At 38.7% G+C, this 26491-nt stretch overlaps 1 protein-coding gene across 8 annotated transcripts in view; it reads right to left on the bottom strand.

Moving 5' to 3' along the window:
- The window catches only part of LOC103458078 (MAM domain-containing glycosylphosphatidylinositol anchor protein 2-like), a 209606-nt gene that overhangs the window by 52628 nt on the left and 130487 nt on the right, over positions 1–26491 (bottom strand). For all 8 annotated transcript variants that reach the window (XR_014085738.1, XR_532533.3, XM_008398638.3 and 5 more), the window contains 2 exons: positions 24189–24461; positions 18772–18920 (listed from right to left, as the gene is read on the bottom strand). Coding sequence is in view for 6 of the 8 variants with exons in the window: in XM_008398638.3 (XP_008396860.1) it covers positions 18772–18920; positions 24189–24461 (422 nt within the window). In the remaining 2 variants the exon portion in view is untranslated. The remainder of the gene's footprint in view (positions 1–18771; positions 18921–24188; positions 24462–26491) is intronic.

The following is a 26491-nucleotide window of genomic DNA, read 5'->3' as shown; positions in this document are numbered from 1 at the left end:
AGTACGGCTGACATATAACTGCCAAGAGAAGCACCAGATCCTGCGTCGGTCCCATGATGTGATGCACAGTGCAAACAAGCTGGACGATATTGACACACGCAGGACCTTTTGATCTGAGATCACTGCCAGATCTCCTGATCGACGTGAAGAATGATGGACATTTGTTGCCATTTTGTGGTGGTTGCAGGAGTGGCACACTCCATACTGAACACTGACCTCTCTGACTGAATAAAATCAGTGGTTCTTTTCTCTGCAGTACACTGGACTCTGCCTGTCGCCACATTTTTGCACACGCTTGTGCATGATTTTACACATGGACATTTTCTGCTGCAGTTATCAGTGGAGCACCTGGCTGACAGCTGGACACGAATGAACACACCAAGCTTTGGTCCTGCTTCTCACTTTGGAAACCCTAGATCCGAACACTTGTGTTCTCTGGGCTGATTTTTGACCTTTTCCCATGCCACCCTGTTTTAATTATTTAATTGGACAGAATGGTTCCAGGAGTAGTTTGATGTAACTTTAGTAGGTAGTGCCTGGAACATGTTTTTGCATTTTTGTGGCTAAATAACTGTTGCTGGTGCATGAGTTTGACTCAAAAGCATGCTTGAAGTGGCAGTGCCATATGATTTTTTGGCTCTGCACTCTGGCTCATAGCCTTAGCTATTGGGAGGTGTAATTTCATGCTCCCTGTTGATTCTAGACTGACGGTATATTCCTGCTCCTCGCTTTTTCTTCTCCCATCCATGAAACATATAACATATAGTGTTCTGGGCCACATGTCCCACTGACTTGGGGCACGCTGACATCACACCTGTTGCTTTTGATTTTTAACCAGGTCCTCCTCTTTTGGTCATTTACATAAGTCTGCTGCAGTGGAGGGGACAACAGAAGCTGGCCCGAGTGTTACTTATTAGAGGTCAAGCTTTTATTTAGTAAAGAAAGGAATAATATTTTGTTAAATGCACTTACACTGTGTTCTTGGATAAAGGCTGCACATACTTGTTATCACATTCAGTTAGTGAGTGTTATACACTGTGTACATCTGAGCTGTCAGTCTCCAGGAACAGAGCTTCTTTTAGTTTGATATTTTTTTTATTTTTCATTTTCATTTTGTTGTTTCAAATCATTTAGATGTCTGCAAGTCACAGAGCTGTGAGTTTGAATCACCCGGGATATGACTGTGTGGACATGCTGCACTTTCTTGTATGATAGGATGGTAGGAACTATGCTCCTAGATTATCCTGATAACGATTGGCTCTAACTTGTTGCCATTTGCAATTTAGTTTGGATGTTTCTGTGGCTGAACTGAGTGCACACAGTTCTGCCTCAGAACAGGGGGAGAGCACATCTGAGTGCCACAAGTGAAAGATTTGAGAAGTCTGTACACAGACGGTTCTGTTGTAAATATGAATAAAGCAGCATATGCACTACTTTAAGATTTAAGTAGTGAGTTTCAGGAACAGAACAATCCTAAATTGAATTTTGTTTGTGTGGCACATTTCAGTAGCAGGGCATTTCAAAGTGCTTTACATAATTGAAATAAAACAGCATGTGACATTGAGTAAACAGTGAGATAGAGAGATTTAAAAAAGATACAAATATTAAAACCCACACTCCTTTTAGGACTTCAGTTTAACGACGTTTAACTGGGACTTTAGTCAAAAACATAGAAGACAACAAATGCAGGGTTCTTAAAAACGCATAAAATATGAAACGGAAATGGAAATTGGTAGAAGCATTATTCCTGTGTTAATTTGTTATTGTGATTAAAACAGGGGTCATGAAGAAAGCAGGACAAGAGTGACAGCTGAAGGCGCTGCCACTGACAAACACAGCCAAGAAGGCTGTTTGATTCTTGTCATTCCTTTAAATGGTAAGTATTAGAACTGAAGCAGGTGGAATAGAATCATCTGTACAAGATATTTTAACACAAAAAGGGGGTGTCACCACTGGAGCTTTCTGATGAGCAATAAGGAGTCAGTTAATGACCGACTCAGACAAGGACTGAATGGTAAGGTGATTCTTTCTCCGGATATGAGACTCCAGGTTCTTCAAGAAGTCTATGGACTTGGCATGAAAGGATTTCACAGGTGATGAAAACCTGGAGCACAGGTGGTATCTTTTCTCAAAGACAGGGTTAAAGGATAGATATGCTGACGCTGGTAGGTATTAATCCCTCTGGATGCAATACTCAAGATACCTGGAGGCGTGGCCAGCGCAAAGGAAGACAGCAAAGCTTTCATATTCTGCTTGATCAATCATTATATTCCACGCTATGGATTTCTAACAAAGATCAGGTGAGTAAATGGTACTCCTTTAGGAATCAAGATCTGCAGAATGTGGAACAGATGCTCGGATTGACCCATTTATTCGGTACAGTATATTATCCCCAATCACAAGGCAAGGTTGAGAGAGTAAATAAAACAAAATTGGCTATAAACTGTGCACAGTCTAAATTTAAATTGGGTAAATGCATCGCTTATTATTGGATGTTTGTTTGAATGTCCATTAACAAATCAACAGGGTCCATATGAGCTCCACACAAGAAGGATGTTTCCAGCACCTGCACTCGGATTCCAGAATGGACAGGTGAACCTGCACATTTATTTCATAATTATGTTTTTAGTGAGTCACAGGTTCTGGCAACAGAGTTTGCAAAATACCAGACGTCATAGGACCGTCCAGGCACAGGACTGGTCCCAGGAATCAACTGGGTGTGGCTGAAGGTCATCAAAAGACAGTGGTCTGAACCTCGCTTCACCAGACCATACGAACTCGTGGAGAGGACGTCTCATGCTGTCCGTCTGCAAGGGAAAGGAGACACCTGGTTCCATTGGAGTCACTGCACAACAGCTGAGGAGCCACAACGCGCTCCGAGACGTACAAGAGATCTGCACTTCAGACGAGGAGCGTCTGCAGGCACTTCCCAGGACCGAGGAGGATCAGCAATTCCTGCCATGACCACTTCTAATTCCTGGATTCGAGGCTTAAAAGGCCCGGACAGGCATAATACTCCTGTTTCCGGTGTCCCTATATTAAGAAAAGGAGATTGCACCCTCTCCTTAAACTCACTGTTATATTGGCACAATAAATCCAATTTTCAGTGAGCAACGGACACTCAGGTGGGAACCTGAGGTTTAAACCCGACGAGGAAAACGGTTACACGAAGGATCAAGTTACAAGAGGATCACCGTTAACACGTCTTTTCTCTTTTGCGTATTTTCGGCTTTTCTTGCGACTCATGAACTTTCGTTCTTTTTTCGCGCGTATTTTTAGATCATTTCTGGACGAAGAACTTCTTTTGTTTTTGAGGAAAGACAAAGAAGAAAGACACAGACTCTAAGACTATTATTGAATTCTGTAAAAAGGGGAAATGTGTAATTGATTTTTATGTGTTCTAATTCTTTTTCCTTGACAGCTTTGTTTTGGTGTTGCTTTTACACTGTTGAAAGATTGTCATTGTTATGATCAGTATTGATTTTGTGATTAGTGTCCATCTTTGGTAAGTTTTGTGTACCTCGGTCATTTTCCATTTTATCCTTTTGGGTGATGATTTGTAATGTGTTTGCTTGTTTTGAAATAATTGAGTTATAGGATTTTTAAAAGGTTAATAGGTATTTTTACATTTAAATTGAGATTGTTACAAATTTTTGCAATACTTCAGGTGAGTATTAAATTACTGGACAGAACAAATCTATCATCTACAGGTAGAATAAGGAGTTTAATTTTAGATGCATAAAACTGATAAGGGTAGCAGAGGCCCACCTGCTCCGCCTCCCTATCAGATGCTTTACTGTGGTGCTGCAGATGAGGGGGATGTGGAGCTGAGGGGTCCTGTTGAAAAGGGGGACTGTATAAGAAGGCCAATGTTTTAGTTATTCTAGTACACGGAATTTTTTGTTCCTATATTGGAAGGCCTAATCAATTTATTTGTGAGGTCTGTGTATCTCAGACCTCAAAAGGGGGACTGTTGAGAAAAATTATTATTTTGAGTGTTTAACACAGTTTAAACCTTTTAGAACAAATTTCTTAAGTTTGAACAGGTTTGTGTGAGTGATTTAAAACCCGAAGAATTAGTACAAAGAACTATAGGATCTGCAGGAGAATTTCGGCTCAGACCCCTGGAGTCTTATCATTAAAGACAGGAGGTCATAAATTAACATATGCAGGGAGGTGGAGGACAGCATCACTTGAATTACTGTGAGAAAGGGAACTTTGGTCGGTTCACGTAACCAGGATGAGAAGTCTTCCAAAACTAACATCTGACATGGTGCAAAAAACTGAATATAACATAAAATGTTTTAAATCACTAACATTTAATTTGTAAGACATTTTTCTTAGTTATTAATAACATGTTTTGACTAAAAATTCTATTATCTTGTTTTAGAATTAATTTAGTTAATGATGAATGTATTTGAAATTGTATTATTTCTGACTATATTAGAATCACATGAAAATGTTTTGTTTAGTATTAGAAAATACTTAGGTTTATGGTGAATGAATGTCTTAATTCTTATTTGTTTCTAATTCCTAATTAGAAACAGGAATTGTACTTCATTATTTTCTGTTTATTATCTATTGCTTTTGGTTTGATATCAGGACTAAACTTTGGAGATGCTGAGTGCAGAAGAACAAATTGGGTTTTTGGAGAACTTTTCAATGAATTAAAATACAGTATTAAAAGTTTGTTCCTGGCAGAGCAGAAGAGAAACCAGAATTTCACAGCTACCTGTGAGGTTCATTCATCTGTTTCTCTTGGCCCAGATGGCTGTAGAGCCACAGGAGGCCAGATAGTGTTAAGAAAATAAATTTAAAATAAGTTAGTTTTAGAATTTATCATGACTTGATTGAAATACCATAATTATAGTTTTAAAATTTATAACATATTCTGACCTATTGATATATTTTACTGTAGTTAAAGCAGATTGTTTGCCAAGATCTTCTGATCTGCTCTTTGTCTGTTGGGAAACAATCAGTAGGAAGTTCTAGCTTTTCACACTGATCTGTGAAAGACATAAACCACCATGAATTCGGAGAGTCTGCTTCCACCTTATTTAACAAAAGGTGTTTGATCTTGTGAACAAATTGCGGGATTTTTTCTAAATTTAAAAGGGCCAGAGATGTCTTCCAATTGGTCAAGCAGAGATACGCCTTATTTGAATACATTAAAGAGGAAAACACACCTACAGGTATAAAAGTGTGTGCACAAGGGAAACAATTTAGAAAAAAAGCTGATTCATTTTACTTCTGCACCAGCTCTTTCTCCAAGGACGTCCTTGATATTTCTTTGTCTTCTTGTCTCAGGTAACAATGTTTGTATCTGTGTTTCTTCAGTTTCCTGTAGCATCTTATATTTTCTTCTGATTGGATTAAATTCTGTAATTCTGTGACGTCAACACGCATTGTTGTGTTTTTGTCCCCACACGTGGCCACGCGAGAAAACCCGGGATCAAAAGGAAGTATCAGAGCCAGAGTTTTGCTAAATTTACCAGTAATATAAAAATTCTTCCTTAACAGTATCCGATTCAAATGTAACCTAACATCCAGGCCTCATTCATCCGACCTGAACGTCACGATACTCGACAAATATCACTGTTCTGCCTACCAATATGCACAAACGGGAAGAAAAATAACAACCATGGCGGACTACAATAAGGATTAAGTTATTAATATGCTGCTGCAGTTAGACAACAACTTCAAATGTGTAAGCTATGCTCCACTGTGAGCATCCATGTTTACTTCCACAAACACTGAGCACTTCTTTTTATGGTGGTTGGCAGCAGTGGTGGGAAGTAACGAAGTACTTAAGTACAATCTTCGTGTATCTGTACTTTACTTAAGTAGATTTAATAATGGGTACTTTCTACTTTTACTCCACTACATTTTACAGTAAGTATCTGTACTTTCTACTTCACTACATTTCTACAAAAGTGTCGCGTTACTCGTTACATCCAAGTCTCGTTGCTCTTTTCTTCCGTTAAAATGTGAAGTTCAGGGTCTTAAGGTGGCGCCGTAAAATCCGAGCAATAACGTGATGTAGTGTCTGTTGTCACCCATCGGCTCCACCTTTACTCGCACGCGGAGCTCCAGACATGCGCATACTGGCGCTCATATTACTCTGAGCGTCAGTAATATAATAGAGCTGCGTAAATCGATATGGCGACATGTAAAATCAGCAGCGCTTCGCTTTCACAGACGGTGGAACTTCGTCCAACTTTTAACGTCACTTGGAAGGAAAGCTTAAAGAAAGGTAAGCTCCGTGGACGTGATGCTAGCAAAGCTAGCTGTATTGACTGAGACACATGTTGCATCTGCGATGAAAAAAATTTGTCACTCATGCGCTGAATTACTGTGTGGAGGTGTTGACTGACATGTCGCAGATATGGGACAACGCTGTGACCAAAGTGCAATATAATAATATGACATTCATGGACGATTCTTCTGGACGGATCTTGACTAAGTCCTATAGTACTGAAGCCTCAGTGAGAGCCGTTCTTTGTTCTTGTAATGCTCTGCGTACACTGCAGTAGCTATTTTATTTCATTAAAATATCTTTATATTTAATTGGCGAATAAATAAAACAAGAACGTAAGAACACAGAGCATGCTCATTGCTCTTTGTTTTCGTCACCTGTCATGGTGGCAGACGTTGCAGCAGGAGGGAGGATGAGAACAGTCACGGTGCTCCTCCTGCTTGGTTACTTCTTGCTTATTGGGCCCTGGACAGTGTTCATAGTTGAGCGTTGTTAATTGCTATGTTTAATGGTGCAGACAATTATTATTTCTGACATTGGCAATATGGGCAACTGCACAGGGCGTTATTTTTTTAGGGATGGCAGGAGACCTCTGTGTATTGTGGCACAGAGATGAAAGCAAAACAGAATGAAGAAGAGTTTGAATTGATACTGGTTAAATTTATTTCAGCTCTAAGTATTTAATAACTAGGTGTTTTTATGGGAAAGTGAATCTTTCAGATCAATTTGAGAAGCAGTTTTGATAGGTGCACTTAATTTTATTGTCATGTAGCATGGGGTGCTGGTTTTGATTTGGTCTTGGGTTCAGTGGTCTAGACTACAACTCTGCTACGAGGCTCCTTGGTTCCATGTCCTCCTCTGCCAGTTGGATTTCTTTCAAAATAAATGTGTGACAAAAAAAGTGAAGTTTATGTTATGTTAGGACAGGAGACGAGATGTTTCCATCCCTGAAATTATGATGCATAGAATCACATATCTAAGTCTAAACTGTTACAGTGTAAATACAATAAAAACAGGCTTTATCTGTGGCATTGTTCATTAAAATGACACATTTATGATGTATTAAAATTAAATATGATCGGTACACTTAATGATATTAGTGATTAGGTAATGCATTCAGCAAGTACTTTTACTTTTAATACTTAAGTATTTTTAAAAGCCAGTACTTTTTTACTTTTACTTAAGTAAAATGTTAATGTGGTAGTTTTACTTTTACTTGAGTACATTTTTGTCTGTGTATTTGTACTTTTACTTAAGTACATTTTTTGAGTACTTTCTCCAACACTGGTTGGCAGAACACTGAGAATGCCGACGTTATTGCACCTTCTACTGTGCATGCGGGACACTTTCAGGTCATTTGCCATTCACACTGGAGAACACATACAGGTCACATCTGTTTGGAAGTGTGAACAGCCATGGCAAAAAAGTCCGATTTGACAAAAAAATCGGAATTGGGTCACTTCAGGCTGCGGTGTGAAAGTGTTTATTCAATGTCTAATGCTGTTTTTATTTTAATCAGGTAAAGCACTTTGAAATGTCTTGCTGCTGAAATGTGCTATACAAATAAAATTTGATTGATTGATTGACTCTATCATCCAGCAGCACCTATCAGATTGCTCCAAGAATCATCCATTCCCAGCTTCAATATAGCTTCTCGTACAGGCTCAAGCCTCCACTCACCTCCCCCTGGCAAAAGAAGCCTCATCTTCATCAAAGTAAGAACAACATTAATAATTTCATTCAACTTCCCCGCTCAAGTTACTCACCTTCTCACCGCTCTGATTCCAGTGTTCCTGTTTGCTCCCATTTCCAGAACCCCAGATAAAGATGCACATTTCATTATTCCCTATTGTTCAATAAATGTTATTTATTTTTCCATTGGCCTCCTGAAAGTGTTCTGCATATGGGTAAAAAACTTACATAAAGCCGTTTTTGACAACAACAAAAAAAGGACAGAAGACAATTTGTAACGGAGTTGATACAATGCAGCCCTCCTGACAGAGGCACAAGATATGATTATTGTGTAAATAAGTACGTTCTCAATATTGAATAACTAAAATGTGCATTTATCACGTAAGCTGTTTCTCTGTAGCTCTCGGTAAAGGTGGATGCTTTTTTTCCTCTGCTCCCTCCCTACACACCTTCGCATTATTTGCTTTGTTTTTGTGTTGCTTTTTTGGAGTCTCTCTTTTCACATCCTCTGAATCTACAAATTTTGGATTTGGTCAACGGGTCTCTGAATGAAATTGATAAAATTTTCTCAACAAAAGGAATGGGTAAAGGAGAGCCCACATGTCCTGCGGAGACATACCCGGCGGGATACATCTTGTATTTATTTGGATTCATGATAACAGAATTTCTGCTGTTCAGAGTTGGTGGATACCTGGCAAAATTTTTGATGGATTAGGCGTCGGCCTCAGGCTTTCTATCTCAAATCTCCTGGAAGATATGTAAACAAAGATGCTCTTTCCCATATCCTCTCCCTTCTGAAGAGATCCGTGTAATCGTATTACTGGACACTTCAAGGACTTGCTCTTAGATAATACCACCGTATCAGAGACTGCGCCTGCATGGCCTTACTGCAGACACATCTCATGGCCACAGATGCACACTCCCTCATCTCACTGCCTTTACTGGGTCATGTTTGAATGTTGCTATGAGAATGTTGCTACATGGGCCTATTTTTTCTGATGTGTAATGCACACATCAGGAAAAATGATTCCTGATTGGTGAATCTCAACAAGACAATGACACTCTTGAATTTGGCTCATAGACCCTAAAGTCTGCAGAAATAAATAGACTCTTAGAAGAAAATTGAGAGCTACGGCAGCAAGTGAACTGAGTAAATTTCATTGGTGGACTTTTTTTTTGGTAGATGACAATGATAAAGTGAGACACTATGCAGTACTGCTCAATTAATCATTTAAACGCTGCTTTTAACATAAAGGCAGCTTCAACTTGATGCACCGGTTTATCTCCTAGCTGAGCTGTTTTTGGTTACACTCAGCACTATTTACAGGGCTTTTAGCAATACTGTGTTGCAATTATATACAGTCTTACAGCATCCTATTATATCACCAGACAGACATGTTGCATAAAGTTATGCCACATCAGTTTGCGCAGTCATTTGGTAATAGGGTTGCTGTTATTAATGATTGCTTTGAAATTTTACAGAGACCCTCCAATGTCAAAGCACATTCCCAAATGTTTTCAAGTTGCATTTTCTTCCTATGGCATGATTTTCTGCTATAGGAAGAACAGCAGAAGCCTTTCAACATGATGGAGCTTATGGTCTGCTCCCACTAGAGGTCCTTGTGATGGTGGTGCCCAGGAAGTGGAAGGAGTCCATAATGGAGATGGAAAGGTCCTTAGAAAAAAAGAGGGGATGGTGGGTCCATAACTTTCCTCAAGTCCACAAGTAACTCCACTGTCTTCAGTGCATTGATCTCCAGGTTGTTCATTCTATCCCTCATCCTGAACAGTGGACAGGATGGTCCACTGTCCGGGATGAGGGATAGAATACTTCCTATCTATCTATCAAAACTGTAGTCTTTGACAGTCTGTCAAAGACTACAGTGTGACAGACTGTAGTCTTTGACAGCTACAGTCTGTCAAAGACTGTAGCTCTTTGACAGTGAATTGCAAAGCTGATCCGAGTCTCCGAGCAGTTTTTCTCCAGCCCCACATACTGCGTCTGGTCTGTCAGAAAGATGGTAGACCACCTGCATATGAGTCGAGGGGGTGCTCTGTGGGGCAGGAGCTCCACTGGGGACTGTAGCTCTAAGACAGAGTTCTGTATAAATGGACAGTGCATTGTATGAGGAAGCATTTAGGCACCACCAAATGGTTGCCAGGGGAGATTTGAGGTTCTCTTTAAATGTGTTTTAATGAGGGAATGATTCATCATGGACATGGAATTATAAGATAATTCCAAGTCTTCATCTGATGTTTTTTGTTTATGGTTTCTGTGTGGTTGCAGAAAGGATTGTCAGTCAACAGCAAACACCTGTTTAAGAACCTCTGATTTATTTTTTATCAGAAATGACAACTCAAGGTCATGTGATGCACCCACCGCAGGCAGACGTGTGTTGGTGAGCTCCAGGTAGACCTCAGCAGTGATGGCTTTATACTGATGACTACATTGCTCCAAATATTGAACTAATTCCTGAAACAGTGGACAAATACTTACTATTAGAACCTGATTAATTGGTGCTGAAACCTAGCCGTTTTTGGAAGTTTTTTGTCGACTCAAGGGAGAGTCCTCTCACATGGAGAAGATGGCGACTGAGCAAGATAGACCAACATTGAAACCTCTGATGAAGGCTATCCGTGAATCGAAAGAAGAGCTCACTGGGAATATTAATCAAAAAACGGATAATATCCAACAGTCGCTAACAAAAATAGAACTGTCATTGTCAACACTGGCTGAACAGGTGCAGGAAATGGAGACCAGAATTGGAGCTAATGAAGACAACCTCGCTGACGCACAAGCACAAATACTAAAAATGGAGAAAGAAGTAACTTTCCTGAAGGAGAAAACGGATGACTTGGAAAACCGGAACAGGAGGTCAAATGTCAAAATCATAAAACATCCCAGAAAAGTCAGACCATGGTTGGTTATGTGGAACGACTAATCGCGCGGCTTCTTGTGGGGGGAACACTTGCAACGCCGGTTACTATCGAGAGGGCACACCACCTGGGGAGACCGTTGGAGCAATTTCAGACTATAACCCCATACAAATGAAATTAGAATTTCATCAACCCGTTTCTTCCTCTAGATTAGCAGTTCTCAACGTGGGCGGTACCGCCCCCAAGGGGGCGTTCAGAGGACAGCAGGGGGCGCTGGCGGACATTTTTACAAAAGGGGGGCACTGGGATGCCTTTGGGGGGCGTTTGGTCGAAGGTAAACTTTACACCTTAAATGTACAACAATGCCAGTTTAGACTTTGAGCAACTTGGTAAAACTGTATTGTGTAACATTAAAACATGCTGCTTTGCTGCAACTGTATCGATGGCAGTTGTTCTTCTATTCAGTGTTTGTAGCTTCTGTTAGCTTCTTGGCGCAGCTCCGTTCTCCTGCTACTGGTAGCTAAAATCACGATACCCTCACTGTGTATCCCTCTGAAAAATGAACCCATTTAAATAAAGAAATCAAGAAATCCCTCCATGGGTGATACCACAAAAGAGATCCTTCATTTTATAGCGTTAACACTGTAAGTGGTCCGGTATGAAACGGGGGTGATAGAACAACACAGCACTGTTAAATTTCAATAGTCAGAATGCAGAAATTGTTTCCGTTGTTTTAAAAGGTTTATGTCAGTCTGCCTTTTCCCCATTGATACGCTTCCCGACCGCCCTGCACCATATGCGGTAAAAAAAAAAGCGCACATTGCGCAAAACTCTGAAACAGAAGTAGCGGGACATGAAACGGAGCGACGAACTAGATGTGAATTATGGCATAAAAACAGAGAATCCGATGCTGAACAGTAAAAAATCAACACATGATGTGAAACATGACGATTAGACGGAGCTGCATTTGATGAGTGAAGCGTCAATAAATGATCAAATAAATGTAGCAACAGGAAAGAAACTAAAGTAGACATAGAAATAAATCAAGAGAGGATAAAACTAATCAAATGAAACTAAATGGAAATGAATGAAGAACAAAATGCAAGAATAAACTTAGAACCTAAAGTAAATACAGAGGAATAAACTGGTATGGCAAGACCTTTCTAGCAATAATTAATACAGAGACTGTATGGCAAGAATAAACAGACACTATTTCCAGATAAAAGGTAAAATAATATTGTTGAAGTGCCATGAGTTTGTTGAGACCACATCTAGTACTGAGAATAAATATATCTTACAGACCATAACAGTAAATAACTTATCACTTATTTATATTTCTTCAATATAATTTTTCATGTCAGTGTTAATGTCATGAGGCTGATGACTCCATGACACTTTCAATTTGACTCATTAGGATTTAAGATCCAGATTTGTTCTTTGTCATTTCTGTCCAGTAAAACTATTAATCTATAAATCAATAGACAGGTCTATATAAAGATATAATCCATGTTTCTGTCTCATATTTGTATGGCATTAAAAGGACCTGGAACTTTAGTTTTTCCACTGAAAGCTCTGGTTTGAACAATAAATGCCATGTGGGTGAAGTTTTATGGATGATACTCTGATGTCCCATTCTCCTGAAGGCAGCACAGAGCTGCACCACCAGAAACTGACAAACACTGAAGAGAAGAAGAGTTATGATTAATGTAGTTACAGTTCTATCCATGTTTTAATGCTGCAGAGCTCAGTCGTTTTGCAAATAGTTCAAAGTTTAAACTGGCATGTTGAACATCTTTTATCTGCTCATTTTGTGGAAGATCTAACAACTAGAAAATGGCACAAAATAAGAATATTTTTTCCACTCTGATTGGCTGCTGTTAGGCTACAGATTTTAACTTGAATGTTCATTACATTTTTTATAGACGCCTGTGAAAATAATTTCTATTCCCATGACTTTTTTGTTCTCTGGGAAATTATTTTTGATGATAAATAAGAAACAAGCATAAAAATCAAAACATCTACAATAGTGACAGTAATATTAATTATAAAATAATGGTCAGTGCAAAGTAGCCTGCAAACTCTTTGGTGGGGGGCGGTGAGGGACCTGGATAAGGGCTAGGGGGGCACTCGGCCAAAAAAGGTTGAGAAACACTGTTCTAGATGGAGGTTCAGAGAATATCTTCTTAGAGATCCTGAATTTGTCACTTTCATGAATACCAAAATTGATATCTATTTAGAAGTAAATTCAAATACCTCCTCACATTCAAATATATGGAAAGCGCTCAAGGCTTATATGAGGGGGCACATTATTTCATATGTTTTATATAAAAACAAACAAAAAAGGGAATACATTTCTCAATTAGAAAAAGATATAAGGACTTTGGAGATTGACCATTCAAGAACAAAACAGCCAGAATTACTGAACATTTTAAAGCAAAAACGGATTTCATATGACCCGTGTACAAGTAAAGCTGAAGCAAGATGGCAAGGACAAAATATCACTACTATGAATTTGGCCATAAAACAAGCAAACTATGGGCGTGGCAGATAAAAAAGGAAGATAATGAAAAATTTATTCAGAGTATTAAAACAGATGATGGTAGACATTTAGAAAACACAAAAGACATACATTTGGAATTAAAAAAATATTATCAAACGTTATATAAATCTGAGCTTAACAAAGGTAAAATAGATAAATCAATTTTTGAAACAATTACATTTACCTAAGATTGACACAACTGACAAAGACATACTGGATAGTGAGATAAGTGAAGAGGAGGTCCGTCTTGATATAAAATCGTTACAAAATAACGAAGCCCCAGGGCCAGATGGCTTCCCAATTGAATATTTCAAAACCTTTTCAAGCAAATTATGTATCCCTATTACAAACATGACCAAGGGGGCATTCCAAAGGACAGCACTTCCTCAATCCCTAGAACTTTCAACAATAACATTACTTCCAAAACCTGGAAAAGATATACAAAAGTGCAGTAACTATAGGCCCCTTGCCCTTCTCAAGTCCGATTACAAGATCTTGTCTAAAATAATAACATTTCGACTGGAGAGAATAATACCAAAAATTATTCATTCAGACCAAACAGGTTTTGTTAAGAACCGACAGGGAGCGGACAATATTCGGAGGTTGTTTCATGTTATTCATATTGCTAAAAGAAAGTTCCGTATTCTATGGATGTGGATTCATTCAAATGGTAACGAACAAGAACTAAAATCTGCATCATTAGCAATTATCCCCTTCCTGGGTTCTAAAAAGCAACTCTCTAAAATAACATCAAACCCTTTAATTTTAGCTACCTATAATGCATGGCTTCAGTTACATGCCTTCTTAAATCTAAAAATACAACTGTTGGTTAACACACCACTTAAAGGTAACTAACATTCCCCAATCTATAGCAGATGGTATATTACAAACTTGGGTCAGAAAAGGCCCAAGTTTGGCGATCTTTATACCAACATCGTCTTTGCAGCTTCAGTCAATTATCTGAATTTTATGACCTACATAGGCACAATTATTTCAAATATTTGCAGATCAGACACTGGATTAAGAGCCAAACGGATATTTCCAAATAAACCAGAGGAAACTCTCCTTGAAACATGTTTATTAGATACTAAACGTACTACCATAAAAGGACTTATTTCTTGTGTTTACAAAATTGTTCTTGATTATTCACCAGCTTATGAGAAGAACAAAAAATAATCTAATTGGGAGTCAGACTTGAACGGCAAATACAATGACAAAAACTGGAGCAGATTACTAAATTCATCTCAAACAACATTAATATCAACAAAACACAGACAAATTCAATTTAATATTTTTCACCGCATATATTATACCCCATACAGGTTGAATAAACTGAATGCCAACATCACTGACAAATGCCAGAGGTGTAAAATGTGCGTAGGGGATCTTCTTCATATGCTTTGGAGTTGTATACACTTGCAAACCTTCTGGAATAATTCAACATTAGTAGTTTGTGAGCTTTCTTTAGATGCTGACCCCATGATTTGGATACTTGGAGATGTTATGTCCTTGAAATTATATCCTTGTAAGAAATACTTTGTTTTGTTAGCATCATCTGCAGCAAAAACGTGTATACTTAAAATTTGGAAATCTATGGACCTTCAAACCAGAAACATTGGATCAACGAACTGTTGATCCAATGTTTTCAGGAGATCCAATACTGCACTCCCTCTACATGGAGAGAGTGGGTGGGGTGGGTAAGTTTTATTTCTGAAGTGCTTTAAAAAAAAAAGAAAAAAAGGTAGTATTGTACACTTGATGTAGATTTTGTATGGCCGAACCATATGAATAAATATATCTATACAAAAAAAAAAAAAAGAAATGACAACACCACAGAGTTAAAGTTCCAGTCTGGAACGCTTCACTGTGTCTGTATGATACTCTACTCCACCTGTTTTCAGCCTGGACACAATAAATCAGACAGTCTTGCCAAGGCAATTTAGTGGTAAGCAGTAGTTAATTTCATAGTAGCAAACAATGGCAGATGTCATTAATTGTATTTTTAAGAAACATACTGTACAACCCCTGGCAAAAAGTACGGAATCACCAGTCTTGGATGAGCATTCATTCATTCAGACATTTCATACTGTAAAACAAACTCAGATCAAAAACATGATACAATAATAAGGTCATTCCAAATGTAACTTGTTGACTTTCAGGAACACTCAAATAAATGAAGAGAAAACATTGTGGAAGTCAGCGAATGATACTTTTATTGACCAAGCACAGGGAAATAAATATGGAGTCACTCAATTCTGAGGAAAAAAAGTGTGGAATCACTCAAATTGGAGGTAGAAAATAAGAACACACCCAGTCTATTTCCTTTCCCTAAATGGACACCTGCCCCAGATGAGATGTGCCCGTTAGTCTGCAGTTAAAAACACCTGCAGTCATGACGCCTTGGAGGGCTGCTGGACAAAGTGGAGTGGCAAGAACCATGGCTCCAACAAGAGAAATGTCTCTTGAAACAAAAGAAAGGATTGTGAAACGTCCTGAAGAAGGTAACCCTTCACGCATGGTTGCTAAAGATTTGGGCTGTTCACTGTCAGCTGTATCCAAGATATGAACCAAATACAAACAGCATGGAATGGCTGTTAAAGCCAAGCGTACTGGTAGACCAAGAAAGACATCAAAGCATCAAGACAAACAACTTAAGGCCATTTGTCTTGAAAGCTGAAAAATTACAACTAAACAGATGAAGCATAAATGGGAGGAAGCTGGAGCCAATGTATGTGACCGAACCGTAAGAAATCGCCTAAAGGATGAGATTTCAATACAGGAAAGATAAACGAAGACCAGCATTGACACCTAAACATAAAAGAACAAGACTGCAATGGGATAAGGAGAGGCAATCATGGACTGTGGATGACTGGATGAAACTTATCTTCAGTGATGAGTCAAGAATCTGCATTGGACAAGGTGATTATGCTGGAACTTTTGCTTTGTGCTGTTCCAGTGAGATTTATGAAGAGGCCTGCCTGAAGAAAACAACCAAATTTCCACAGTCCTTGATGATATGTGGCTGCATGTCAGGCAAAGGCACTGGGGAGATGACTGTGGTTAATTCTTCTATCAATGCACAAGTTTACATTGACATTTTGGACAGTTTTCTCATCCCTTCAATTGAACAGATGTTTGGAGATGATGACATAATTTTCCAAGATGACAATGCATTGTGATAAAAACAGCGAAGGCATTCCTTGGAGAAAGACACATTCAGTCGATGTCATGGCCTTCAAATAGTCCAGATCTCAACCCAATTGAAAACCTGTGGTGGAAAAATGGTCCACAAGAAGGCTCCAACCTGCAAAGCTGATCTGGCAACTGGTATCAGAGAGAGTTGGCACTAAATTGATGCAGAATACTGTTTGTCACTCATCAAGTCCATGCCTCAGAGACTGAAAGCCGTTATAAAAGCCAAAGGTGGTGCAACTAAATACTAGTGATGTATTTTGGATGGTCTTTTGTTTGTGTTTTTTATGATTTTACACTTTTTTCCTCAGAATTGAGTGACTCCATATTTATTTCCCTTTGCTTTCCCTGTGCTTGAGTGTTCCTGAAAGCCAACAAATTGCACTTTGGAATTACCTTATTATAGACTTTAAAATACTGTTGTTAAAATACTGTTGTTAGTTTATAAATCACTAACCAGGTTAGCACCACAATATATTAAAGATCTGTTGTTGTGCCAACCGTCTAGACCCCTCAGATCTTCTGGTTCTGGTTCTGCTCTGCATCCTCAGAATCAGAACCAAACGAGGAGAGGCAGTATTCAGCTTCTATGCACCACAAATTTGGAACAAACTTCCAGAAAACTGTGAAACATCTGAAACACTGGGTGCCTTTAAATCTCAACTTAAAACCCACCTGTTTAGAGTTGCCTATGGCTAAATTAGGGTTAGAGTGCGGGTTTTGATGTCTTTGATGTTTTTATCTTTACTTTTTATCTATTTATTAATTTCTTTTTATTCCTCTTTCTCTGTGTTTAGTTTTTAGTGATGTACAGCCCCCACACCCCCTCCAGAGAGGCGCAGGTACTGTTCCCCACTCGTGGTTCTATTTGGGTTAGAGTCCCTTGAGTAAAACGTGGGTTAGAGTCCCAGTTAAACGACGTTTAACTAAAGTCCTATGGGGTTTAGAGTCCCAGTTGATGGTGTTTCAACTAAAAACCTAGAGGTTGGAGTCGTTGTCAAACGGCATTTTGACTAAAGTCCCAGATCGGGTTTGAGTCCCAGATAGGGACAGGGTTGCAGGTGTCGTCCCCCCTGGCTGAAAAGGGGTGTGGGTTTTAATGTTTTTATCTTTTTTTTCCTCAAAATCACTTTCTCTTTCTTACTGTTTATTCAATGTCACATGCTGTTTTCTTTTAATTATGTAAACCACTTTGAAATGCCTTGCTGCTGAAATGTGCTATATAAATAAAATTTGATTGATTTGATTATTGTATCATGTTTTTGATCTGAGTTTGTTTTACAGCATAAAATGTCTGAATGAGTGCTCATCCAAGACTGGTGATTTCATACTTTTTACCAGGGTTTGTATACATCTTCATGCTTTTTTGATACTGAAGAACCCTGTCAGTATTGTAGCTACTGTGATGACTGATTATTTGAGAGGATGCATGTGTGTAAGTAAACAAGGATGAAACAACATGTAAACGAATGCTAAGTTTATACAAGATTCCAACTTTTCATGCAAGATTCCAACTTTTGCTGTGTTTCTGGTTTCCATCTGCATAGAGCATGTCAAACTCCAGTCCTCAAGGGCCGCTGTCCTGCAGTTTTTAGATGTGCCACACGTACAAAACTCCGTAATCAAATGGCTTAATTACCTCTTCCTTGTTGTGTAGATAAGTTATCCAGAGTCCTGCCAATGACCTAATTATTCCATTCAGGTATCCTATATGTTGCAGTGCAGTTGCCCTCCAGGACTGGAGTTTGACACCTGTGCACTAGAATAACAGTTAACAGTGCCACATTGCTTGATAATGTCTTTACAAATGATTTAGAAAGCAAATTAGAAAGTGGATTATTAATAAATGACATCAGTGATCACCTGCCAGTGTTCATATTGATAAGACTGATGTATAGAAGCACTTAGAATTTTCTTAAAGCAAAACTGGCAATTAATATACAAAGAAAAGGATGTTGGTAAGGCTTATGAGGACTTTAGAATAAGTTGTCATAGAGTTATCATTTTTACAGTGTTTTTTACACTGTAAAAAACAAAGGCACAAAAATAATCAATGGGACCTCAAAACATTTCTGGAACCTTTTTGGAAAGGTAAAAGGATTTCTTTTTACACCTCTGTAACCCTGTTCCTATATTATGTAAAATCACAGATAAGTAGTAAAAACTATGCTTAATATAGTGCAGTATTAGTTTATGTATGATCTGAGAGTCTCACCTGCCTGATGCCAAGCCGATAGGCCACAATTCGATCCACAGAATTGGGCTCCATCTGAGTCCATTGAAGTTTGAAGCCGTAGACTTGAGGTCTGTTCTGCCACAGAGCATTGTAGGTATCATGATAAAACTCTGGTCTGTAGGCTTTCCCTGAGGAGATGTAGGGGTTAAGGATCAGAGAGGGGGACAAATAGAGACACCAGTTAAACAAGAAGACACAAAAAATGTATGAAAAAACCTTTGGGCATTGTTGAATTTTAAAAACCAAGCCTACCATCTATTTTCAGAGTGACATTAACACAGCTGTGGTGGATTTGTTAGATTCAAGGTTCTCTAGTGGGATGCATTTTAAACAGGTCATCACTTCTGAACTTACATTAAGATGTACTTTATTGATCTCAACTCGTGAATTACCAGCCGCTTCTGGCATGAGTGACGGTGAATGCGTCTGCTGCTCCCCAGCTTTTTTCAAGTCTTTTTGGTAATTTTATTGTTTGAAGACTTTGCCTGTTCTACATACATGCCAGTCATTTATTAATTCAGTCTCTTATTCAGTAAGCTACGTGGCACTCGTCTCTGTTTTGTTTGAACAAAGATGATCAGTTTATCTGCTGCCACCATGTCACTGGCAACTATTTGGAGCTGCTATGTGTGGTGTGTACTAGCTTGGCGTAATGTCCTGTTGGTCCTATTTGACAGCGACAGCACTACTCTGCTGTTGACCTTTATAAGATCTGCTTACTTAAGCATGGGTCACCAGTGGTGACTCACCGCCATCATTTCTGTTTCTACACCACGACATCATCCATCTGCCCCATCGGAAATACTCATCGATCTTCGGCTGTAATGGTTCCAACTCCATTAAATCTATTAAATCTAAATCTAATAACTCCTGAGAGTTAAATGCGTCTAAAGCAACCCCTCTGGGGCTGGCAACAGCCCCTCTGGTCCATTGCCAGCTGCAACAGACCAGAGGGGCTGTTGCAGCTGGCAGTTAACTATCTGCCAGCAACTTACTTAAAATTACTCTTTTAAATATAAGATCTGTTTTAGCTAAAGGTTTATTCGTAAATGATGATATGTTCCTGACAGAAACATGGTTGGATGACAAAACTGAATCACCTGTACTAATCTAATCAGCGCCTCTTCATTACAATTTTTCAAGTGAGCATAGAAAACAAAAGGGGAGAAGGCGTGGTCTCCATATCTAAGAATTGAATCAATTCTGATGAAATCCTCTTAGGTCATTTAGCCTCTTTTGAATATTTAGGTATTCAGGTAAAAGACTAAATGAACTTAGACACTAACTATACGAAACCCCAACATATGTAGAAAATTTCTTTATTGACTTTAACTAACTTTTATCTCTTATATACATTGATTATGACTATTTAATAGTTGTTGGAGACTTCAACATCCAACAATTATTGGATGTTGAAGTGCTAAAAAACACTTTGACAGGAAATAAGAGTAGGCTTGTCTTCAGACTTGACAAGCATGAAGACAGAGGGGCAAAAAAGCTGTGCAATATTCTTGATAATTTTGGTCTAATTCAGCATATTAACCAAGCAAAACATAATCGAGGTCACACACTGGACCTCCTTATTAGTAAGGGTGTGAATATTTCCAATGTCACTGTAACTGATGTCGCACTCTACACTAAGACATGCAAGAGAAATGTTCTTTGTTCTTTCTTTCATAAGCAAAAACATTAACAATGCTCAAGCTTTATTTGCAACAGTTGACAGGCTCACAAATCCTCCTTTGACTTTACTACCTGAACTTCAATCTAACTGGGCCTGCATTGAATTTGCCAACGTCTTTGTAGAGAAAATTAAAAAAAATTAAGAGGATTAATCTACACATCCACACTAAATCCAATAAAAATGCTATACCCAGACAAATGCAGAAAATGACTCAATGTCAACTACTTAACTAAAAAAGCTTAGAAGAAATTATAGATCAATTAAACACTAGTTCCTGCTGTCAGGATTTCTTTAAGAAATGTGAGGGTAGGACATTTCTTAAAGTGATCTGATCCAAATAGTAAACTCATCGCTCTCATCAGGTGTTTTCCCCCAGGCTTTGAAAACAGCAGTTAGCAGTTAACCACTGATAAAAAAACAAAAACAATCTGGACAAATCACTACTGCAGAATTACAAGCCGATCTCCAACCTCCCATTCATCAGCAAAGTTATTGAAAAAGCTGTTTGAACAGTTGAATAGATTCCAAACAGTAACCAATCGCTTTGATGTCTTTCAGTTTGGTTTTAGAGCTGATTACTGCACTGAGACTGGCATAGTCAAAGTGTTCAATGACAAACTTATAAACATGACAAACATATAAGCACAGACTGTGGAAGAACCACAGTGCTGGTTCCGCTGTTCTGGAAACGACTGCAAAGTTGGGTAGTATTCTTCTGAACAATACTGGACAGATGTTCTCTATGTTTCCACATAAGGAACAGGGATTTCTTCGTTTCAATAAATAACTTCTCATCGAAGCGGACAGAAGTCACATGCTGGGTACCCCAAGATCCCTATCTCATTCGATATCTATAAGCTCCACCAGTTCAGGTTATAACCGGAAATAAGATTAGTTACTATATCTACGCAGATGATACACAGCTATACATTACAATCAATCAAACAGTCTGTCATCAATAGACAGACCAGTGCTGGCCTATCATCAGTCAGATCAGTGGCTGATTTTGGAATGGATATAGCCTCCTATGACATGGAAGTAGCCATGGCTGGGTCTGTAATATTCTTAATTTTGCCTCTTAAACATTTTCAATATCCAAAATACATAAATAAATCATAAATACATAAATTGGATTATGAAGTCTCTGTAAACAACCTTGCCATTCAAAATATATCAACCATTAGTCTCAGACACAAGGAAGCAATGCGACACATGTTGTTGCACAACACCTCCCCCCCCCCTTCTCTCTCACTCTACTTCCCTTCTCAGAGGAGGGAGATGTGCAGCCAGCTCTCCATCTAACGGGTGAATTGAGTTTTCTAAATCTGATGGGATTTTACCCTGTCCAGAACTGAGTAAACTCTGTTTAAGCTGGCATCGAGAAAGACTAGCCTGGTTTCCAACGACCTCCCCCTCCAGATGTCCCACCTTCTTCACCCTGTGAATTAGCCAGATTGAGCAGCCTGCAACCAGCTAGCTTCACAGAGCTTCACCTGTTAACGGTCGCTCTTTCTCTTTATTACAACTTGCACTTGTTACTGAACCAGGTTGGTTTTAGTGACTCAGTCGAGTCCCAAGGGTGTTTTAGTTTTGGCTAAAAACAACCTATAAAACATTTCTACATTTTCCTCCCAGAATCAAACTTCATAGCTATTTTACAACCATCAAAGAACTTTAAGGTGACTCATTAATTGAATGTCCACAACATCTTTTAGATTTTCTTAATGCTAATTATTTTATTAGTAAGGCAATTTTGTAAGGGTCAGTACAGCTTAATTCAGTAGCAGAAATAATCAAATAAGTAAAATCAATAATCTAGCCTATCTTTCCCTAATGCTGACACTGAGAACTAAAAGAGGGAAACTTTGAGAGAGACGGACAGAGTTTGGTATTTTGAACCCCAGAACTGTCCTGATGATGAAGAAGGTGTTACAGCAGCAGGAGGTTCCCAGTACAGGAAGAGTACTGACTTAGAGCAGCAGGTCTCGGGCCTCAGGGTGACTTCCTCATGCGCGTAGCGGTCCTCAGCTTCTTGTCTTGCAGCTCTGTGGCTCCCTTCTCCTCGTCTCATGATCTTCCTGGTCCCACGGAAGAAACACACCAGTTCTTCCTCTTTGCCTTTGTCTTTATCTTTGTCTTTATCTTCATCTTTGCCTTGGTCTTTGTCTTTGGGGGTCTAAACCCAGCTGTTGAGAGAAGTGCGATTTGAAGCCACATGTTGCTAACGGGTTGGTCCCCATGTGCAGAACAGTCTCCGGCTCTGTGGCCCCGGCTCTTCTTCAGATGCAGAGTTCTTTGTCCATCTCCGTCTTGGCTCGAAGCTGCCTGAAGGATCCAACCAAAGATTCCTCTTTTGCACCCACCTTATAAAGGGTTTATCCACCTTTTGGTGCGTTTACATTGGCTAGCTTTGTTGCTGTGCCTCTCATTGGCTGACTGCTTGGACAGATGATCTCATATCCATCACCTTGGAGACCTCATGACCTGATGTCTGTTCTCTTTTCTTAGAAAAGTTGAAGTTTAGCAATAAGGCCTTGGTCATCTCCGCTCTCCTATCAGTTCCTCTTTTCCCCTGACCTTTCACCTACCATCTACCTTCAACACATCAGTGACCTTTAATTACAGTTACAACATTTTACACCTTTTCAAGTTCAATGTCAAAATCACATTTATAACCTTTTAGTTTCTCTGATTTAACATTCATTTATAATGTTATAATAACCATAACTTATTAGTTACTCTTATTATAATCATAATGTGAGTTATTACAGACATTTCTGAAAAGAAACCAAGAATACCCATTATTCTAATTATCTGATACCAAGTTACAGTTTCTTGTTTCACCTGTAAGTACTTCCACAAGTGTAAGTGTAAGCGTAAATATTCTTATAATCAAACCAACATCAACCACTGGTTAAACCAATATTAATTATTGGCCCAATTATAAGTCATTAATTTAAGTATTTTACTCTGGGTTTTATCCAATCTCTCAAAACGTTTAGATTTTATTCTTTAAAAACCTTTAATGCTTTAAAATAAGGAATGGTCTGAACTATTTTTAGCCTGATGCAAGATAGAAACTTCCCCTTTTCTTCAGGAAACCAGCTCTTCCTGTTCCATGACTCTCTTTCTGCCTGACTTTGATTTTTTATGATTAAATAGAAAAAAGTAGAATTAAACAAAGTTTGCAGGACACAATAACAACACACACAACCAGATTCATTTTATTACCGTCTGACTCTACTGTTGGGTCTTGATGTCACCTGTGTAATTAATTTTAAGGTAATTTTATTTATTATTACTATTAAACTAATCTCCAGCATGGGGAAGTGGGATGAGCTCGACTTTTCTCGACACACAAGAAAGTTGAACTTTTTGTCCGTGCTGTCGCTCTCACATCCCATGTTTTGTGTTCGTCCCGAATAATAGAAAACTGACACTTTTTGCTACTGTTTTTTGCTCCACATATGCCAAGCCCATTACTGTAAGAAAACAAGAGGGGAGACGTCAATTGATGTGCCAGAGTGAAGCTGTTTGTCATCCAATATCTGGTAGAACGAGAGACACCACAAAAACAAACAAGCAAGCACCTGAGAATTCTCACCCTCATTTCATAATAGACTCATTTTAATGTATTGTGCTTATCGCACCATCCCTACACACCGTCATATTTTATTAAAAACTTATAATCGTATCATTCAAACTAACTCACCTGTAAGTAGGAAGGTGCACCGGCCTGAACCGGCTTCATTGGTGATGTCACAGGTGTACTCGCCGTAGCCTTCTCGGTTCAGAGCTTTAACATGGTAACTGGTGTCATGGCTCTGGTCACTAAACTGACCAACAGTGAGCAGGCGTGAGCCCAGTTTCCACTCATACTGCAGATGGTGAGCTGGGTAAGCTTGCAGTAAGTTACAGGTGAGGCTGAATGCTCGGCCAAGTGCCTGACGTACCTCTGTGTAAACCGGCTTCACAGTCGGAGTGACTGAAATACAGAGAAGAACATCATAGCTAGTTATTAAAAGGGCAATATTATGTATTTTCCAGGCACATAGTGCTATTTTATGACACACCAAAGTAACTACAACTTCAGTTGTTATAAAAATGCTGTATATTAATCAAACATTTCTTTGAAAACATTAACATTGAAAATCAATGCCTTAAAATTGACCTCTGTTTCTTTAAGAAGTTGGTGGTCTTTCTGAAACTCTACCTTCAGCACGTCATCTCAATGTTTATTCATTAAACCTTTAACAATCTTCTTAGGGCTGCACTACTAAGTAATTTGTATGATGAGCTCAGCAGATGTGCACTTCCACCAGGTGTTTGCTAATTGCTGCTGTTGTTGATCTGAAGGAGTTGAGTGGGGAACGAGGGGGCAGGAGTGCTTGAGAGGCAGAAGCTCGGCTTGGAGCTAACCCTTGAAGCTCCACAGAGGAGCTCCATGGAAATGTCGGCACTGCTGTGAGAGCACACGTTTGATGATCCTGAATGACTGTGGTAGGTGAGAGGGTTGCCAGCCAATACAAGATGGTGAGGTGAAGAGAATTAGGGTGAGAAAAATGAAGACAAATACAGAACCAAGGACAAACTGGTGAAAGCTGAAAAAGGAAGAAAGTTATGTGGTTTTCAAAGAGGAGCTAACTGAGAGTCACCAAGAGTACAGGCAGATAGCGTAAAGTGAAGGTAGAAGTATCTAGACTAGCCTGGAGAATAAAGAGGGAGAGAAGGATTACAAAAAGTGTTAGAGAAAGATCCCAGTAAGAGTACTTCAAAAAGTTGAATGGAAAAAATGAGACAGAACAAAGATGAAAAGAAGCTGACACAGTGGACCAGGAAGTGGCTTAGTAAGGATGAAGCAAGGAAGGGATTGAAAAGGATGGCGACTGGAAATGCAGTTGTTCTAGGAGAGCTAGTTGTAGAGTTTTTGACTAGGCTGTCCAGTGAGATACTAGAGATAGAGAAGATGCCTAAACAAGGGAGATGTCCAAAATTGTAGGGATGGGGTTAGGGTGAGGGAGCGGGTTGGCCCGTTGCTGTGATACGTCACAGCATCCGCCATATTGAATGTGGCTTATGTGCCAGTATGCTAATACAAGTAAATGGACCAAACTTTATAAAGTGCCATTCTACGAAGTGTTCTAAGTTAATACCTGTCATTAACACATTCTCTCTCTCTCTCTCTCTCTCTCTCTCTCTCTCTCTCTCTCTCTCTCTCTCTCTCTCTCTCTCTCTCTCTCTCTCTCTCTCTCTCTCTCTCTCTCTCTCTCTCTCTCTCACACACACACACACTAATATATTTGGTAATCAAAGAAATGACTAAAGACAGAGTTTCTAACTTTTGATGTGATTATTTAATTGTTTTGGGGCATTTCTGAATAAAGAGCACAATGTTTTTATTTGATAGAAATTATTTGATAATTTTTATATTGACATTGATGAACAGACACTTTTACAGTGTTTATTAAAGAACAGATTTATATGATTCCATAATTTAATGTATATTTAATGTTTAAAGAAAACTCATTTATTTTCTTGTATTTATTTTTTATATATTATTGATAAATTACTTTTGATTTATTAAAGTCATTGACAATGACTTTGATAAATCAGTCATTGTCAAACATTAAACTACATATTTTTCTTACTTTTTTCTTTAAATAAAATATTTATTACAGTATGTCAACTCTGCTATTGACAGCAAAGAGTGAAAATAATTCTAACAGAGTAAAATATTTTTATTTCATTACATAAGCTGTATTAATACACTAATACTTCAGATTTAGATATTTAAAAATACACAAAAAGTGAAAGAATAAAACATTTATTTATTATACTGGGAACACTGGTCACAGGCTTCAGTCTGCTGGTCACACTGGGAGAACTCAATGACTTCTGAGACGTCCTGGTTCACAGGCTAAAGCCAAGAATAAAAGAGAAATTATCCAAAAGTGAAATGGAAAAGACATGTTTCCTTCACATTCAGAAAAAGACATTTTCAGCATGTTGGGCTCT

Source organism: Poecilia reticulata, chromosome 22 (assembly GCF_904066995.2).
Source record: "Poecilia reticulata chromosome 22, P_reticulata-male-v2, whole genome shotgun sequence".
Classification (NCBI taxonomy): Eukaryota; Metazoa; Chordata; class Actinopteri; order Cyprinodontiformes; family Poeciliidae; genus Poecilia; species Poecilia reticulata.
This window is presented reverse-complemented; position numbering and strand designations above follow the sequence as displayed.